This window comes from Salvelinus fontinalis, chromosome 14 (genome assembly GCF_029448725.1).
Source record: "Salvelinus fontinalis isolate EN_2023a chromosome 14, ASM2944872v1, whole genome shotgun sequence".
In the NCBI taxonomy this organism is placed as follows: domain Eukaryota; kingdom Metazoa; phylum Chordata; class Actinopteri; order Salmoniformes; family Salmonidae; genus Salvelinus; species Salvelinus fontinalis.
Window position 1 is genome coordinate 27,286,290 of NC_074678.1, and position 19,447 is coordinate 27,305,736.

General features: G+C 40.5%; 1 protein-coding gene across 11 annotated transcripts in view; it reads right to left on the reverse strand.

Annotated features, from left to right (window-relative positions):
• Window positions 1-19,447, reverse strand: part of LOC129810545 (neuroligin-1-like) — a 341,636-nt gene that overhangs the window by 215,844 nt on the left and 106,345 nt on the right. For 7 of the 11 annotated variants that reach the window (XM_055861128.1, XM_055861129.1, XM_055861135.1 and 4 more), the window contains one exon: window positions 2,407-2,466. The exons of the other annotated variants lie outside the window; for them this stretch is intronic. In XM_055861128.1, coding sequence (XP_055717103.1) covers window positions 2,407-2,466 — 60 coding nt within the window. The remainder of the gene's footprint in view (window positions 1-2,406; window positions 2,467-19,447) is intronic. 11 annotated transcript variants of the gene reach the window in all.

Genomic DNA, 19,447 nt, shown 5'->3' on the forward strand with positions numbered 1-19,447 from the left:
TCTCTTTCTTACATTTCCAGTGAAAGTGGGCTCCTAGGAGGAGTAGAGAGGGAAGAAAATGCCAGGGCACCTCTAATCCTCACGTCTTCAGTAGGCAATCCATAACTTCTATAATATTGATTAGGACTGAGCAGCCGCTGAGTGTGTGCATGCATATGTGTGTGTGTGTGTGTGTGTGTGTGTGTGTGTGTGTGTGTGTGTGTGTGTGTGTGTGTGTGTGTGTGTGTGTGTGCAAAAGCATAAGTTAGTGGTGAAGAAAAGAGAGAACAAGAGAGGGGAGAGAAATAGGGAAAGAGGAGATACTGTAAAGAGAGAGATATAATCTAAATTATTTTCAGAAATTGCGCATCAGAATCCTAACATCTTCCATTCACTTTGATTAATTAATTGAATCACAGAAGAGCAGCTGGATTCACGCAAGTGTGTAAACTAGAGCAGCATTGAGACAGGAGAGTAATACCTGATCTCTCCATATAGTTACAAACATAACAACAAGGTAAATGATTAAATATGTAAAATAAAACTAGGAATGAAGACTAACTGGAAAGATTGTGTGCCTGTTTGTCTGTCTATGTCAATGTATGCGTTCATGCGTACATGTGAAAGATTCATACAGTGCATGTGTTTCCCCCCTCTGTCTCTTGTGCGGGTGCCAACAGCAGATTAAAGTGACACACATCTGGTCACAGAGGGTTATGGCTATGGTGTCTGTCAGGATGTCCATTACATCATCCATGTCATTCACAGTCCTTTATGCTGTTTGTTCTTGTGTTCACTTCATCTTTGTGAGTGGCAAAAAAGCAAGTAAATCCTTTGGAGGGATTCCAGGCTTCTCTGACAGAGGTCAAACCATTTTAAACCTCCATAAATGAGGAATAGAAGCCAGGGAATTGTGTGTGCTGGCTTTTGAGAATAGATGGCAATTTAGCCATTTGTTCTAAACTGGGCCTACTAATCATAGGGTTCGGTCATGCATCCTACGTGGACACCATAGCGTGCTAGGCTAATCCTAGCTGTAGGTAAGGTACAGAGGTAAGTGAGGACAGGTGCATTCCTATACAGGCGCTCACATCACAGAAGACTAGCTGTAAAAGCACTGCACTGGATCTCCATCCAATGCCAAATCTGGATGGCCTTGCTAACAAGCTACAGTATAAAGAGAATGTCCCTGTCACAATCCTGCTGAGGACAAAAGTCCCCATCCATTACAAATCCACAGGTGGAGTGGCACCTACAGAAAACTGCACACCTTACATTCCATGACATTGAGGTTCCATGGCAGTGTGTTGTTGTTGTTGTTGTTTGATTACATATCTCTGTTGTGGCTAGAGGTTAAATGTCAAAAGAGCATCGCCAGTGAGATATCAAGCCGATTGGTCCTTGGGCCAATTCATTCACACATCTCAATGCGTTGGTTTTAACAGCATATTGTCTTCTGTTTTAGAGAGGATTATTAGTCTGGCCTGGATTCTTTATCAAGTGAATACTCGAGAGGCTGGCTGGGATTTCACTGTATATTTGTGTCTCTAATCTTTTGATGTGTGTACTCAGGAAATCGCAAGTTGCTGCAGATCAAAGATAGCTGCAGCATTCCTAGTTTAGTTTTCTGTAATTGGTGCTTATTTCACCAGATTATACAGGAGATGTGCATTATTAAGACTGTGTTCTGTCATTAAGTAGGAAGTTAACTTTCTCACGTCCTCTTTGAATAACTTAATTTGGGGTTATTTGAGTACTTTCTTCAGTCTGTTACTTTTCAGTGAGAAGCCCATTTTAGATTTGTCGATTTAAACATTTGGCCTTGATTCCTAGGTTTACATAACTGTGCCATAATGTACTTGAATTTGTGTAAAATAGTGATGAAGAGGCCTCGTTAGGAAGGGATTTTGTGATCAATACGTTACATGTCTTTGCCCATAACGATCCAGGAACATCCATACATGTTGCATAGGAAACGTACAGTTTTTTTATAACACAACTGAAGGTGACATGTGTTAGGATTGATCAGGGTATCAAATTCCCCAGGGTTGGAATAGTATATTTTATTTTGGAAAAGGAAAAGAGTTGTGAAAAATCATGCAAAAAGGTGTTACGATTTCATTGAAAGGTTAATAGTTACTCTCATTTAGATGGGATGCAACATGTATTTATTTTTTTACAAAATGTAAAAAGAATTCAAGCAAAAACCTATGTTAGATTATTAACAATTAAGTACTCTGGAATGATGGGCGACATTAAACATACTCTTAAAACATCAAGCAAAAAAGACAAAACACATCCAGCAAAAATTACGAAAAAAAAAAATCTTCACTTTCAAAAAAAGGACAAGAAATGTAAAAAACAAAAACAAAGAGGAAAAATCGGAGGGTTCCTTGTCATGCAAATCAGTTTGGCATCAAAAAATACCTTCATCCTCCGCCCCGTCATTATCACCTAAATCATCATTGTGTTTCTTTGTAAGGGGACCTAGGATCAAGAATGGAGAAGATGGAGGAAACAGAGAATACAAGAACACACAAACCTTAAAAACGCTCAGAAGAGAAAGAAATCTTAAGTGATTTTCTCTGTGAAAAATTTTACTGAAAGAGAAAGAATGTAAACAATATCATACACATTTGTGGAGCTTGGTAGCTATGAGATAGTCAGACTTTTGTTACAAAGTACTGTAACAAAACAAGAAGGATCTTCAAAATAGGACTCTTTCTTTCAAAAAGATTCAAGAATGTAAGATAAGTCGTTCCCAGTAAAACAGATAGGGTGTTTTCAGAACAGAGCTTTACCTCATGTCATTCTCACCCCTCTTTCCCAATTTCAAGTTAACAGACAAAAGCATAATTGTTATGGATGTTTGTGAGGGTGTCTTGTAACATTATGTTCCAATAAGTAGCACACGTCTGTGAATGTTAATGTGCTAAAAGAGAATACTCCAGATTGAATCATTAGTGGACTCATACTATGTAAATATGTAAAATAGAACCTAAATTAATTCATTTCATTGTAGGATCACAGAGTACCAAAATGCAAATGGAAAAAAGTTCATGTATTAGGTGGCTCCAAACACAGAGGTTAATTGCTTAATTCTCCCTCATTGGCAAAATAATAAAGCAGGAAATAGGTCAGACTGCAGCAGAATAAACCAAGACAGGATTAATTTAGTGAGTAACAGCACAAAGACCACAGCAATGGACTGTACTATAAACACGACACAGATGGACAAACAGAGAGAAAGACAGACGGGGGCACAGAAAGACACACAGGCACACAGAAAGACAGACAGGCACACAGAAAGACAGACGGGGGGCACAGAAAGACAGACGGGGGCACACACAGACACACAAGGTTGACAAAGCGCTAGTCTAGACACATGCCAGCTAGATCAAGCATGTGTAAGCAGAGAGCAGCACATGGAAGAGTGAGATACACAGTATGACCAATGAAAGAATCCTTCACACACATCACTCAAACTCATCCTGCTTATGATCATGCTCCTTCATGACAATACAGTACAGGAGAACCAAAACAGGGAAGCAATGAGAGGCAGGGATGGGAGGGGGAAATGGAAATGCTCTGTTTTCTGTTCATTCTATTAAAATAGTCCAGTCATTTATTTTCCTCATGTCTTGTAGCCAGAATGCTAGAGCAGTAGGCAATGGCATGACACCTCTATAATTTGTAGCAACATTCTGGAGAAGAAAACAGAGGTCATTCAACACTGGAGAGAACATTTGGCGTAAACATCCCGTTTCACCCAGCAGCCTTGCTGAGATTGATTTTGTGAGATAAATGACAAAAAATGAAAACAGTTAGAGTAAAGTAAACTGTAGCCTACCTTATCAGAACACATCATTAAACATTAATTAAACACATCACATCATTAAACCATCACATTCTCATAGGCTAAGGTAAGGCTTATAAAGCAACTGAACGGAGATGCTGGAGCATGGTACTGCAGTGCCCTGTGACATGACTGTGCATGTCTGTCCCCTAACTGAGGGGATGGTTGGATCATATCAGTCAGGACGGCAACATGACAGCATGCTGTCAGCATCACGTCACTCCTAAACTCCAAGTGACTGAGGGCCAGGCCCTGCACACTGACTTTCAACCCCTCTGACCCCCTTGGAGTACTGAGAGCCTCAACACTTGTGTGTCGCACCTGGCTCCACTGCACTGATTAGGGAGACTCTGTTTTTCTGTCTTTCCCAGTATTTATTTTCTCTTTCTCCCTTTACCTCGGTCTACCTTTCTCTGCCTCTCCGTCTGTCTAACTGCCAAACTGTTTGCCTGTGCCGTTGTCTCTGTATCCCCCCCCCCCCCCACACTGTCTGTCTCACCAGTAATGCTGTCTCCCAGTCAGATGATAAATTGATTTATTACTGCAGCCTAGCTCTTACACACCCCTTCCAAATGAATTTCCATATCCCTCGTTGTGCCGATATTGATTTGTGTTCATCTCTGACTGATAAAGTGCAACTTCACGCTTGAGTACTCTGTAATGCAGAAAAAGAGGTGGGCTGGTGAGGCGTGCGGCAGGCGGCCGACTCCGGGGCTCCTGGCCCTTAACAGTTTAATGCACTATGAACCCTGAGGCTCCAACCAGATTAGGTCATTAATGCTTTGAGCTCAATTGATCTCACATTGTGCACATGGGCATCCATACGACACATTCGTCAAGGATCTTAGGCCTATCCAAATGGAAACAAACCAACTCAATCAATGATTGATTTGACCATAAAAACAATGGGCTCTCTAACATACAAAAGCCAATGAATCTGGGGATTAAGTACTGACCTTCGATAATACTGGCTATAAAACATATTCTTGCATGAACAAATATGTCACATCCTTTGATAAATGACTGAATGTCTATGGTGAAATATAGCCTATATGGTGAAATATTTCATACAATGCAGTTTGTGCCATAACATTTTGATCAAGAGCAGAATACACAAGAACTTACCTTTCAAATCAAGTCCAACAGTACAACTCATTCCCAGGGGCCGAGTGAGTCATGAGCCTGGTGCCCATGGGACACATGTAGTGCAGTGTGCATGGCTATACAGCCAATTACAGGGCTCACAGCTCTGTGGATCTCTTTGATAAATGACTCAGGACCAGGTGGTACTCAGGAACAGGACACTACTGAATACATCCACCCATGTATTGTGCACTTGATGCAATGCCATCCTACTCTATTCAAATGTTAGAGGCACATAACAGAGAGAGGCTGGCTCTTTGACTGACTGACTCACACTCTCAAAGCAGAAACAATAACACAGATGCGAAACAAATGCTCACAGGTGTGGCTGGGGAGGATTTGACTGCATTAACAATCTAAAACAATATAAGAACCTCAACCTGCACTCATCATTAAAGGGGCAATCAGCAGTTGGTGCATACATTTTTTTACTTATAAATTATTGATATGGACCCATTGATTCTTGAAGAATATAACTTATAAATGCCCCATGAGCTTAGTTCAACTCTCGTACCCCATCAGAACCCAAAATATAAGCTTGTTTAACTCCAAAGTTTGTAAACAAAGTAAATGTAAACACTGTATTGCCTCAAACCATGGTTAAAACTATCATTTTGATATCTGGATGGTCAGTCCTTGCATCCACACTCTACAAATAAGATCCTCAAAGTTCTTTGAAAGTTCTTTGGTTCTAAGCACTGAAGATTGCCCCCAATAGGTTCATTGAGGAACCTCGTTAGTTGGTGGGCGTTCTTGCAGGAACCTAACTGCCCAACTGAAATTTGGATTTGAATTTCAAAGGACAGCAGGTGCAGGCACTTAACTGAAAAATGTAAAGGTCTCAATTTAAAGGGAAGGTTTGTCCCTTGTATGATGTAAATTGATATTGTTTTATGGTGATACCACCTATCTTTTCATATTTGTGCAAATCTTTCTAAAACAGAAAATGGACAATATGTAATGGATATCAAATCAACAAAGAGGTAAGAATACGTAGGCTATAAGAATATGTTGAAGGCAACATGTATTGGGTGCAGACGACTGAACTGCTCACTTTTGCATCCTTTTGTCAATTGGTATGTTATGCAGATCACATTTATCATCCTCCCTCCTTACCTCTTCAATGAATATCCCATAGGCCTCTACATTATGGACAATGTATGTGCATGAAAACCATTATCAAAACAGTTCATTCACATTTTCCACAAAAACCAAGGTATGAATACTGTCGTGCATGTTTTGTTAATTATCTGTATAATTTAAAAGATTTGGATTCACAGACTTCATCTCTGATGAATTTAACAGGAAACTTGTTCGATCACCATGCACTGCAAAATCATTCTGGATATGGATACGGAAAACATCAATACATTAACATCAACACGCCAGAGGATATATCCATTGAACTTGGGGCTCTGCTGGGAGTTTACCTCATCTTTAGATTGTTCTTATTCTGCTTTGCCATTAAAATTAAAATAAACACTGAAAACTAAAATATGGTGTTATTGTTGTTATTGTTATGTATATTATTATTATTAATAATAATAATAGGGGAGGGGGGCAGTTCATCAAATGAACCTCAAAAGGTTATTCAAAAGGTTCTTCAAGGATCCATTAAAAGGGTTCTTTGAAGAACCCTTTTAAATGGTTATTCAAATAACGTATAGGGGTTCCCCCACAGTTTCAACTTGAAGAACCCCTAAAGGATACTCCAGGAACCTTTTGTTTTTAGCGTGCATACATTACTAATTGACTTTTTCCAGATTTTGTTACGTTACAGCCTGATTCTAAAAGGAATTGAATAAATACAAATCCTCAGCAATCTAGACACACTACCCCATAATGACAAAGTGAAAACAGGTTTTTAGAAATACCTTATTTACATATGTATTCAGCCTTTGCTATCAGACTCGAAATTGAGCTCAGGTGCATCCTGTTTCCATTGATCATCCTTGAGATGTTTCTACAACTTGATTGGAGTTCACCTGTGGTAAATTCAATTGATTGGACATGATTTGGAAAGGCACACACCTGTCTATATAAGGTCCCACAGTTGACAGTGCATGCTGGAGCAAAAACCAAGCCATGAGGTCGAAAGAATTGTCCAATTGTCCCTCAGACAGAGCGCTAGAGTTCCACTGTGGAGATGGGAGAACCTTCCAGAAGGACAACCATCTCTGCAGCACTCCACCAATCAAGCCTTTATGGTAGAGTGGCCAGACAGAAGCCACTTCTCAGTAAAAGGCACATGACAGCCCTCTTGGATTTTGCCAAAAGGCACCTAAAGACTCTCAGACCATGAGAAACAAGATTCTCTGGTCTGATGAAACCAAGATTTAACTGGATGTTTTTCAGCGGTAGGGACTGGGAGACTAGTCAGGATTGAGGCAAAGATGAACAGAGCAAAGTACAGAGAGATCCTTGATGAAAACCTGCTCCAGAGGGCTCAGGAGCTCAGACTGGGGCAAAGGTTCACGTTCCAACAGGACAACAACCCTAAGCACACAGCCAAGAGAACGCAGGAGTGGCTTCGGGACAAGTCTCTGAATGAGTGGCCCAGCCAGAGCCCGGACGTGAACCTGATCGAACATCTCTGGAGTGATCTGAAAATAGGTGTGCAGCAACGCTCCCCATTCAACCTGACAGAGCTTGAGAGGATCTGCAGAGAAGAATGGGAAAAAACTCCCCAAATACAGGTGTGCCAAGCTTGTAGTGTCATACCCAAGAAGACTCAAGGCTATAATCGCTGCCAAAGGTGCTTCAACAAAGTACTGAGTAAAGAGTCTGAATTCTTATGTAAATGTGATATTTCAGTTTTTTATTTGTAATAAATTAGCACACATTTCTAAAAACCTGTTTTTGCTTTGTCATTATGGGGTACTGTGTGCAGATCGATGCAGATTTTTTTAATACATTTAGAATAAGGCTGTAACCTAACCAAATGTGGAAAAAGTCATGAGGTCTGAATACTTTCCTATACTCTGTCTATGAATTTGAGTGGTTATATTTCTCGAGCACCATCCCTCAGCTTTTTAGCGAAAAACGTTGTTATTGTTTCAACTGCTGATTGCCGCTTTAAGCCAGCTGTGCATGCAGCTCTCGGGGCTCTGTAGAACTATACAGATAGGCAGGGTAGAGAAGACCACGTGACTACTATGTGCTTTGCAGAACACACATAGTATATATCCAGTACAACAGATGACCCTCTCAGCTGCCTGCCTGGCTGCCTGCCTGCCTATGACAAGGCTTCTCACACGTCTAGGCTAACATGTCGAGCCCAAGGCAACTAACCATGCCATATGGAACTAAAAGCCTCGGCAACCGCCCTGATTTTCCTTCAGTTCCAACCCAGCAGCCTGTCTGTCCAACTACGCACCCTACTACTGGTCACACCTGACAGAGAGAGAGAGAGCATTCTCTACCCTCATAGAAGGGAGACATACTGTACTAAAATGTGTGACGGCTAAAGCACAAGATGAGGGGGAGAGGCTAGGATGAAGCTTTCGTTGACAGGACCGATTACCACAGACTTGAACAAGACGCATCTAGAGCACACTCCCATGGGAGTTAAGGCTTATTTTCCAACACGTACTTTCATATACAGTACAGCTTGTAACATATGAGAACTACGTCAACTGTGTCATACAGGACTCAACCCTGTTGCACTCAGCTATTTAACTGGTATTGCACATCATCCCCATCTTTTCTGTTTGCTCTCTTCCATGCAGATGCTAGTGAGAGAATCCAAGTAGGATACTGTATTGGCACAGTGAGACCTGACATAAAACATTTCTTTCTTCAAAAATGATTTGTAACCATTTTCCAGCGTGAATATTTCATGATGCTACTTGAATGTGCTTCAGTGTAGAGGTCTGCGCGGGACTGATTTCTTCATCCCGCCCGCACCCGCAGCTTTTCATACTGCACCCACAGCTTTTCATACTGCACCCACAGCTTTTCATACTGCACCCACAGGTTTTCTGTCCAACTCCAACTGCAAGAACTGGTCCCAACCGTAGGCACATGTGATGCCAGCCATGGTCTCAGCAATTTTGTGCCCTATAGGCGATATCAAAATGTGCAAAAATAATCTAAGAAATAGCCTGGGTTAAATTGAGCCCATTATTACTAGGCTATATGACAATATACTTGACGGATTTGGAAGAAAAGCAGAGTTGGGGAGACTTGCAGTTTCTCAAGCTATTTTTAAAGTGTCACGTTCCTGACCTATTTCTGTTAGTTTGTTGTATGTGTTAGTTGGTCAGGACGTGAGTTTGGGTGGGCATTCTATGTTTTCTGTTTCTATGTTGGTTTATGGGTTGCCTGGTATGGCTCTTAATTAGAGGCAGGTGTTTGGCGTTCCTCTAATTAAGAGTCATATTTAGGTAGGTTGTCTCACAGTGTTCGTTGTGGGTGGTTGTCTCCTGTGTCAGTGTTTGTCGCACCATACGGGACTGTTTCGGTTTGTTTGTTCTTCGTTAATTTATGTGTAAGCTATTTTCCCTGTTTGTGCGTTATTCGTGTTATGTGAGTCCGTCGTCCAGGTCTGTCTACACCGTTTGTTGTTTTGTTAGTTTAGTCAAGTTCGTGTTTTTTTTCTTTAATAAATATGTCTTCAAACTCCGCTGAATTTTGGTTCAATCCCTGCTCCTCCTCTTCTGATGAAGAGGAGGAGGAAAGCCGTTACATAAAGCCTACCTTTTAGGAGTGCGACGATTTTCAGGCATTTCCTTGGAAAGATAACTGCCAGTGATTCTCCAACCATGCATAGGCAGCCTACTCTATTTCAATGAGACCACATATCCAGTATACGCATTTTTCATTATTCTATATGTAAATCCGAGACACTCCATTTAGTATGATATGTTACATTTCTTATAGTATGTATTCATTTGTGGATGTCCATCATCCATTTCTTGTCAAATGTTATGTATTACAATGTGTATGATATGTTAGGAATTGCCATTAGTCCAATGTGTTACATTTGCAAAATGTATGATATGTTACGAATTCCAATTTATATTGGCTAACGTTAGCTAGGTGACTAGGTGGTTACCGTTAGCAAGCTGGCTAATGTTAGCTGGATTAGGGTTTAGGGTTAAGGTTAGGAGTTAGGTTAAAGGTTACAGGTTAGTGTTAGGTGAAAAGTTAGCTAAAAAGGTTAGGGTTAGGGGGAGGGTTACCTAACATGCTAAGTAGTAAAACAAAATGCTAATTAGCTCAAATGCTAGAGTTTTCGGTAATGAGATTGGACACGCAACCTTTGGGTTGCTAGTCATTTGCATTATACTTCTGTCGTATGTAAAAACACTGAATGTGACATATCATAATCATTTCAGTGTCACGTATTTCCTATGTTACGTCTAGTCTATGAGACCAGGCTGATCTCACACACCCAACTAAAATAGGAAAAGTAGGCTACTGAAGGTGAAGCAGCGACAAAGATAAATAATGTGACAAAGATGTGCTTTTACAAAGCAGAAAGATTATGTTTCCAAATAATCTGTGAGACAAAAAATATATTTTCATCCCAAAATAATCTGTCTGACCGCCCGCAACGTGAAAAATGCTGACCGTGCCGCAATGATCTCTGTCTGGACCCGCAGCCCTCTACTTCAGTGTTTTCTCCCCTAATGAATCAATACACATACCTATACCTTTATATACCTATATATTATGATATATTTGACATGTACTGCACACTCAGTCACTGTGTAATACTGTGTAACATCAGTCACAAATGGTAACAACTGGAGATTCATAAATATTTGATTTCCGTAACATGGCTGACATTCTAACAACTGATGACAAGGGTCTCTGGACCCAGCGAAAAAGGCTCTGATGCTGGGTTTCAAATATCAGTAGTAAATGCCAGCAAAAGTGTATTTTCTTGGAATCCCCCCTGGGGTGAGCAGAGAGGACCTGGGGACCCAAATGTCACAGCGCCTTTGGATTGTAAAGGTGCTGCTGCTCATTAGAGGCAGCCACTGACAGGATTTAAAGGCAGGTAACATCGATGTGTGTGTGTATGTGGGTGGGTGTGTGTGTGCACGCAGGGGGGATTTCATTAGGAGCTGTCAGAATGAGAACAGGGACATAGGAAATGACACACCTCGTAATAAGCACCCTTCCTGTTGAGGGGAAGTTGCCAGGGGAGGGGGTCAGCGACACCACCCCCTGCGAGGAGCACATAGCAAGATCAGTGTTTCCCCTATATAAAGTATGTAGAAAAGATAGTGGACTTATATATGTTTTAATAAGATCATATTTGAGAACTGACAATCACCAACATAAAACTCAGATTGCATAAGAACAAGGTACAAGCCATGTGGAAAAGTGTATCACTGCAGGAAATTAGCTTTAAAACTGCAAATTGTCTCTCAGACCTATGGCAAAATGTGTAGAATTGAAGGAAATTAGCTTAAAATTGTTTTTTATTTTTTATTTGCTGCGGACAAGAAGACGACCTTTAAAATGCGCCATTGGTCACAGCCACTTTGGCACTGCTGCTGCTGAAAAAATCCTAGGAGAAACAATGAAAATAAATAAGCTAACAGGAGCATGTGCTGTAGCAGCTCTGTTATTGGCCAGCCGAGTGTGGGCATAATCATTCAGGCCTTGACCATTTGATCATGAAGAGTGGCATCTCCATTCGATATAAAGTTAAGTAAGCACAAGGAGAGGATAGACTTGAGTGTGACCAATTTCCCAGCAGAGCAAAATATTGATCCAATTAAAAGTGCAGATACAGATAGTGCTAATTGTACTGGAATCACAAGATGTAGTATTGGCAATGCATGATGATTTTTGATCAATGCTTCACATGTTCCTATAATCATTGATTAGTATGCCCCACTGCGCATAAATTATGTTCTTTCTTGTCAATTTCTATGTTCACTCATTACACATACACACCTTTTTTTTTATATGGAAGGAAGTCAGACCACGTCTTTTTAGGGTGAAATTCTATGCATCCATTCACTATAAAGTACTCTTAATTTTTATCCTAAATTGCTTGAAGTGTCCTGACTCAACATCTTGTAAAGTTTTAAAATAATTTACAGTACCAGTCAAACGTTTGGACACACCGACTTATTCAAGAGTTTTTCTTTATTTTTACTATTTTCTACATTGTAGAATAATAGTGAAGATACCAAAACCATGAAATAACATATATGGAATCAAGTAGTAACCAAAAAAGTGTTAAACATATCAAAATATATTTTAGATTTGAGATTCTTCAAAGTAGCAACCCTTTGCCTTGATGACAGCTTTGCACACACAGCTTTGGCATTATCTTAACCAGCTTCATAAGGAATGTTTTTCCAACAATCTTGAAGGAGTTCCCACATATGCTGAGCACTTGTTGGCTGCTTTTCCTTCTCATCCCAAACCATCTCAATTGGGTTGAGGTCCAGTGATTGTGGAGGCCAGGTCATCTGATGCAGCACTCCATCACTCTCCTTCTTGGTCAAATAGCACTTGCACAGCCTGGAGGTGTTTTGGGTCATTGTCCTGTTGAAAAACAAATGATAGTCCCACTAAGCACAAATCAGATGGGATGGCGTATTGCTGCAGAATGCTATGGAAGCCATGCTGGTTAATGCTATGGAAGCCATGCTAAATAAATCACTGACAGTGTCAACAGCAAAGCACCCCCACACCATCACATCTCCTCCTCCATGCTTCACGGTGGGAACCACTTACTCTGAGTCTCACAAAGACACGGCAGATGGATCCAAAAATCTCAAATTTGGACTCATCAGACCAAAGAACAGATTTCCACTGGTCTAATGTCAATTGCTCGTGTTTGTTGGCCCAAGCAAATCTCTTCTTATTATTAGTGTCCTTTAATAGTGTTTTCTTTGCAACAATTGAACCATGAAGCCCTGATTCACACAGTCTCCTCTGAACAGTTGATGTTGAGATGTGTCTGTTACTTGAACTCTGTGAAACACTTATTTGGGTTGCAATTTCTGAGGCTGGTAACTCTAATGAACTTTTCCTCTACAGCAGAGGTAACTCTGGGTCTTCTTTTCCTGTGGCGATCCTCATGTGAGACAGTTTCATCATAGCGCTTGATGGTTTTTGCGACTGCACTTGAAGAAACTTTCACAGTTCTTGAAATGTTCCGTATTTAATGACCTTCATGTCTTAAAGTAATGATGGACTGTTGTTTCTCTTTGCTTATTTGAGACGTTCTTGCCATAATATGGACTTGGTATTTTACCAAATAGGGCTGTATTCTGTATACCACCCCTACCTTGTCACAACACAACTGATTAACTCAAACACATTAAGAAGGAAAGAAATTCCACAAATGAACTTTTAACAAGGCTTGCCTGTTAATTGAAATGATTTCCAGGGGACTACCTCATGAAGCTGGTTAAGATTATGCCAAGAGTGTGCAAAGCTGTCATCAAGGCAAAGGGTGACTACTTTGAAGTATCTCAAATATAAAATATATTTTGATTTGTTTAACACTTTTTTGGTTACTACATGACTCCATATGTGTTATTTCATAGTTTTGATGTCTTCACTGTTATTCTACAATGTAGAAAATAGTAAAAATAAAGAAAAACCCTTGAATGTGTCCAAACTTGACTGGTACTGTATGTATATATTCTTTTTACAAATTGTATCGGTATGCATCTGTTCGTCTCACTTTGATACATCAAAAGGACTTGAGAAAATCAAGCGTGGAGATGGCTGTGATTGAGTTAGATGCCGCCCTGAGCATGTGAAATCTACCATAGATAACGACCAAACAAGGAATCTTCCAGACACTGAGCTAAACAACCTTACTAGGAGCTGTCACACATAAAACAACCCTCATGAGTGAAATAATTTATTAAACATAAATGTTACTTTCTGGATGATCTGCTTATGTATTCATTTTGTATCCGTCGTTGCCAGGGATGCAGCCTGATCAAATTGGTTTGGTTCCTTTGCTTTGGGCCTTTTATGTCGCAGCTAAATGGAGATTCTGAGACTGTTCTCTCCTTCTCTCTCTTGCTATCGTTCTGTCCGTCAGTCTCTCCCCCTCTGTCTTTCTGTTTAGGTCTGCCTGGGTCTGTTTATCTGTCTTGGTTTCTTTCACTTTCTCATTCCAGTTCAAGTCTCTGTGGATGCTCAGAGTGATTCAGGAGGGGCTTGTCTTCAAACAACTCCCATCTACCTACATCCTGACACCTGTAGACTACCCCACTCACTAGCCGCACCCCATGGCCCTGACTAAAGGCCAAACCCAACCTGCAGCTGAACAATGCACCTGCTCCTAAACAACATGGTATGATGTTATGCTAGCTGGATGCTCGGTCTCTAAACTCCAGATGAGTTGTACTCTGACAGAAGCTGGACAGCCAATGTTCATCAGGGTTCTAGCCAAGGCTCCCAACATGACACAGAGCACGGAGCATGCCTCTGAGGCCAGGCCTCAGCGAGGGGAGGTGAGATGATGAGGAAAGGGGGATGTTCAAAGAGGCCCAGGCACCAGCGGGACAGCAAACAGGCTAATTTGCCAGTGTATTCTATTTTCAAATCATTTCAATTTCAAAGCACTGCATTACCATGCGGCGGGGATGAAAGAGAGGACTGCAGTGCGTTGCTCAGCTCTACCATCAACATCCCTCAACCCCAGCCTTCCTCTCCTCTCAAACAGCACGTCAGCAGAATTAGGCATCCTTTACCAGCTCCAAAATGAATTCAAACACGTGCTCTTTCTCTCATTTTGCAGTGTGTGCACTGATGCCTTTGATTTGGACCAACAAATTACAAATTTAGCTTTTAATCAATATTTCATCTCTACCATCTGAGAACCTGCATATATCCCACTCTAACTCACAAAATGCCGATCCTAATGGTTGCAAAGGGAAAACATTTTGTAGTTTGGATATGCCGTATCCTATGAACTGTGTACGTACTTGGAAAACAATCACAAAAGTAATGCAAAGTTGTTCTGAACATAACAGTGTGTGATAGGTTATGTAATAATGATAATCAGTATTGTCACTGAACGGAACTAAAGCTGTGCCCATTATCTGTTGAGAGAAAGGCTTAAAAAGCAGGCAACACAATGGCAGAGAGAAGAACAGGTCCACAACATGGAAACTGCCTTGCCTTTGATATTACTGTAAGGCTGAATAATGGATGGCTCCAACTCCCCTTAATGTTCTCCAGGAGAGGTTTTGTATCTATCATCCCAAGCACCAAGTTCAATCCCGTCTCATCAAAGCTAAATTTAAACTTCGTCATCCACTTAAAAAGAACGGCACTTTTCGGAGGGAGAGAAGATGAATAACAGTGAAGCGAAGGTTAAAAGTGAACGATGCATCTTGCCAGGGAGACAAGAGCATTAGTAAACCTTAGCAACAACACCCCAAGGTACATTTTATATCAATATCTCCTGCTTGTTTAGAACCCCTCCCCCCTAAAAATAAAAATTATTTAAAAAATGAACATGCAAAAATGGAAATAGAGCAGCAATATCTAAAGAGCGATAAGATAAAGAGATTTTCCTTACGACAAAAAATAATCATGTTGATTTTGGATTTCCTCCAATGTTCTTCTTATCTCCGCTCTCTGCTACTGTTTGTGTTTCTCAGTGAAATGTAGTACAAAACCACAACAACAACAATCCCCTGACGGTCTACTATACAACAATAGATTGGCACAGAGGAGAAGCATTCGCTGTCAAAGCTCACTTGCAAAGAATGGAACACAATTGAGAAATAAAGCAGTATGCTAATTAATCATCAAAGCATTGTTTTCCTGCAGTTTTACCCTCACAAGGAGGATGCCGATTTCCATTAACAATCCCCCATCTACTAACTTCTCTATGAGTCTACCCATTAAACTGCAAACCTTCTCTGTCATCTAACCAAGACCAAGTTGATTCAGTTAAGAATAGTTTAAAAAGTGGGAAGGAATCTTTGACAAACTCTACCACTGTTACAACTAGGCCTAAGCCTATTTCTCTGTATCTCCTAGTGTAGACCTATGGTAATGTATCAGAAGAATGTTACTGCAAGGCAATAATCTTTGCCAAACTACCACTGTCACAACTTTCTCTGAGTATCCCCTGGTGTCCACCTATAGTCAGAATGTTAGTGCACGGCATAATGCTGAATCAATATCCTCCATTTGCAGATCACTCAATTACATCAGCAGCACCCAAGCCTGGCTAATTGATCTCCTCCTACCCTGTTTTCAAGTTAATGAGCAAATCTCAGCAGCATTGCATCCAGACTGAACAACAAGGCCACTCATTTGGCCAGCCTGGTACACTATTGGCTGGCTCCACCGATTGGCTGAATGGTGGAAACATTGCAAAACTACATCACAATTAATCATCTTCGATTTCTAATTAAATGTACGAAAAGGGAACAGTCTGATTATATAGGGGCAATCAATTACACTGAACAACAAATGCAACATGTAAAGGGTTGGTCCCATGTTTCATGAGCTGAAATACAAGAACCCAGAAATGTTCCACACGCACAAAAAGCTTATTTCACTCAATTTTTGTGCACACATTTGTTTACATCCCTGTTAGTGAGCCTTTCTTCTTTGCCAGGATAATCCATCTACCTGACAAGTGTGGCATATCAAGAAGCTGATTAAACAGCATGATCATTACACAGGTGCACCTTGTGCTGGGTACAATAAAGGTCACAAGTTTTGAGGGAGCGTGCAATTGGCATGTTGACTGCAGGAATGTCAACTGTTGACAGAGATTTGAATGTTAATTTCTCTACCAAAAGCCACCTCCAATGTTGTTTTTTAGAATTTGGCAGTATGTCCAACCGGCCTCACAATTGTAGACCACGTGTATGGCGTTGTGTGGGCTAGCGGTTTGCTGATGTCAACGTTGTGAACAGAGTGTCCCGTGGTGGCGGTGGGGTTATTGTATAGGCAGGCATAAGCGAACACAATTGCATTTTATTGATGGTAATTTGAATGCACAGAGATACCGTGACGAGATCCTAATGTCCCATTGTGAGGGGGGCTGATCTTTATTCCTAGTCATGTGAAATCCATATATTAGGGCCAAATGAATTTATTTCACTTGACTGATTTCCTTATATGAACTGTAACTCAGTAAAATCTTAGAAATTGTCGCATTTTGCGTTTTTTTGTTATTGTATATGTATATATATATACAGGCTACCTGGGGCGGCAGGTAGCCTAGTGGTTAGAGTGTTGGACTAACCGAAAGGTTGCAAGATCGAATCTCCTAGCTGACTAGGTAAAAATCTGTCGTTCTGCCCCTGAACAAGGCAGTTAACCCTCTGTTCCTAGGCCGTCATTGAAAATTAGAAAATTGTTCTAACTGACTTACCTAGTTAAATAAAGAATAAAAATAAATATAAACCCTGGATTGCTGATGCTATGCATTGGCCATTTATAATAGCCTAGTTCTCTTTACCGGTCGGCCATATTGGCACTCCCCAGTAGGAGTAGTCCTCCATAGGAGTGAATGGAGTTCTACACTATTTCAATGAAATGTTTCAAGGACAGAATTACATGTATTTAAGTATTTTGTTTATTTGTAGTGGACACAGTAACATTATTAATCTCCCAGAAATTATACTTTAAGGAATCATGTTTTAATGTTTTTTTAAATGTTTTATCTGTATGTTTAGCTCACATAATATAATTTAAAGTATGCATTAAGATGTCTGTAATATAATAAATGTGGTAAAAACAAATGTAGACATTAATAAATGCATTTCTATAGCTTCCAAAATATGTTTTACATAGTGGGGGAGTGCCAAGATGGAGGCACAGTAGCTTCAGCACAGCGCCCCTACCAGTCACCTAGTGTATATTTAAATCATTGGGCAAAAAACAACAACACTTCAAAGTAGCATCAGTTTACTTTGATACAGCATAGAAGATGTAACGTAAATTATTTGGAAATCATCTCTTAGATTGAGCCATGGTTGTATAGTATCAGTTTTGGCAGATCACCTTAGTAACTGTGTGTCTGACAGTTCAACGTGACTCACAGTTGACAATGCTACAACACTGCAACGATCATGTCTGGCTGTAGAACATGCATCAAAGTGCATTCAGTATACTGTACGTGTATCTAGGAAATCAAAGCCTGGAATTATATAATAAGTTATCCCCATAGGGAGTATTTTCAGAAGTTTGGGGTTATATTTTACTAGATGGATTGGGTTTGTAGAGTGCTTCGTGCTAGCAATGACATCTGCATAGAAATATTGCACAGTGAATCAAATCTTTTCAGCTGCAGGAAGAGTGTGTCCTTCTTATCAGATCTCCACATGGAGGGCACACTGGTAAAAATAGCTATGACACTGAGCCGCTTAACAGCTCCAAATTCATTTAAAATCCATTTATTGTTTGCCATTAAACTGTACAAATATGTACCAGGGCAACCCTGCACAGACAAACCTTACTCTGTGGAGAGTGATAAAGGAGTTGGCATGAAAACAGACGAGGGAGGGGAGTGAAAGAGATACAGGAACACAGAGGCAGAGAGGCAGAGCTACACAGGGATAGCGGATCAAAGTGTGAACAAGCCAGAAAGAGAGATGGAAACAGAGACAGTGAGGCAGATAGAGGCAGAGAAGTGGTGAAATGGGGTTATAAATGCAAGGTGGGTCCTACCATAAATGTTATTTTAAACGCTGAGAACCCTGTGCACTCTTTGGAGAATTATCAGGGTAAATGCCCACATATCACTAATCCAGGGAGGGGTAATGAACTAGTAAATTAGTCTCAGAAAGCTTTAATTAGTATCAAAGTATGAAACCGAGTAGCCGACCCATTAATCTGCTATCCCCCTCTCCCTTTCTGATGACTTGAAAAGCACAGGTCAATAAAAGACAAAAGGAAAATGGATATGGATTTTCTGACGCAAGTGACCAACTGAGATGATTAAGTAGTTCATCACACAAAAATATAGAATTCTTCCCACGGAGGCATCGACCTGTCCTATAGATACATTAAAATGCTGGCAGGAAATCGTTGGGCATACGGTCGGCTATGGATCGCACAGAAGACGGCAGCCAATGATCACCTCTCTGTTGCGTTGCAATGCGCTGGAGAACAAGCCACTTCCAGTCCCACCCAGCACAGAACAAGTGCGGGTTAGGAGACCATAAGAACATTGCAGTGACATAAACCAACTGAAAATGATGACCTACAGTATCTATCATAGCTGGGACAATAAACAGAAAATTATCGACACCGACCATACCGATCACTTATCCCAGGCATTTTGCTGATATCGTTCATTACGATAAGTAGCCTATACTAGAGAAATGTGAAGTTTGAAATTAAACAAGTTTGCTAATATGGGTGATAGTTGATGGCTACAACCATTAAACTAGTAGTTTAAAGGAGACCTTTTTTTAGTTGCACATTTATGTGATAAACTTGTCATTCTATTTATCGTTATCGCCTCAATTCAAGCAATTTATTGCGATATGGATTGTT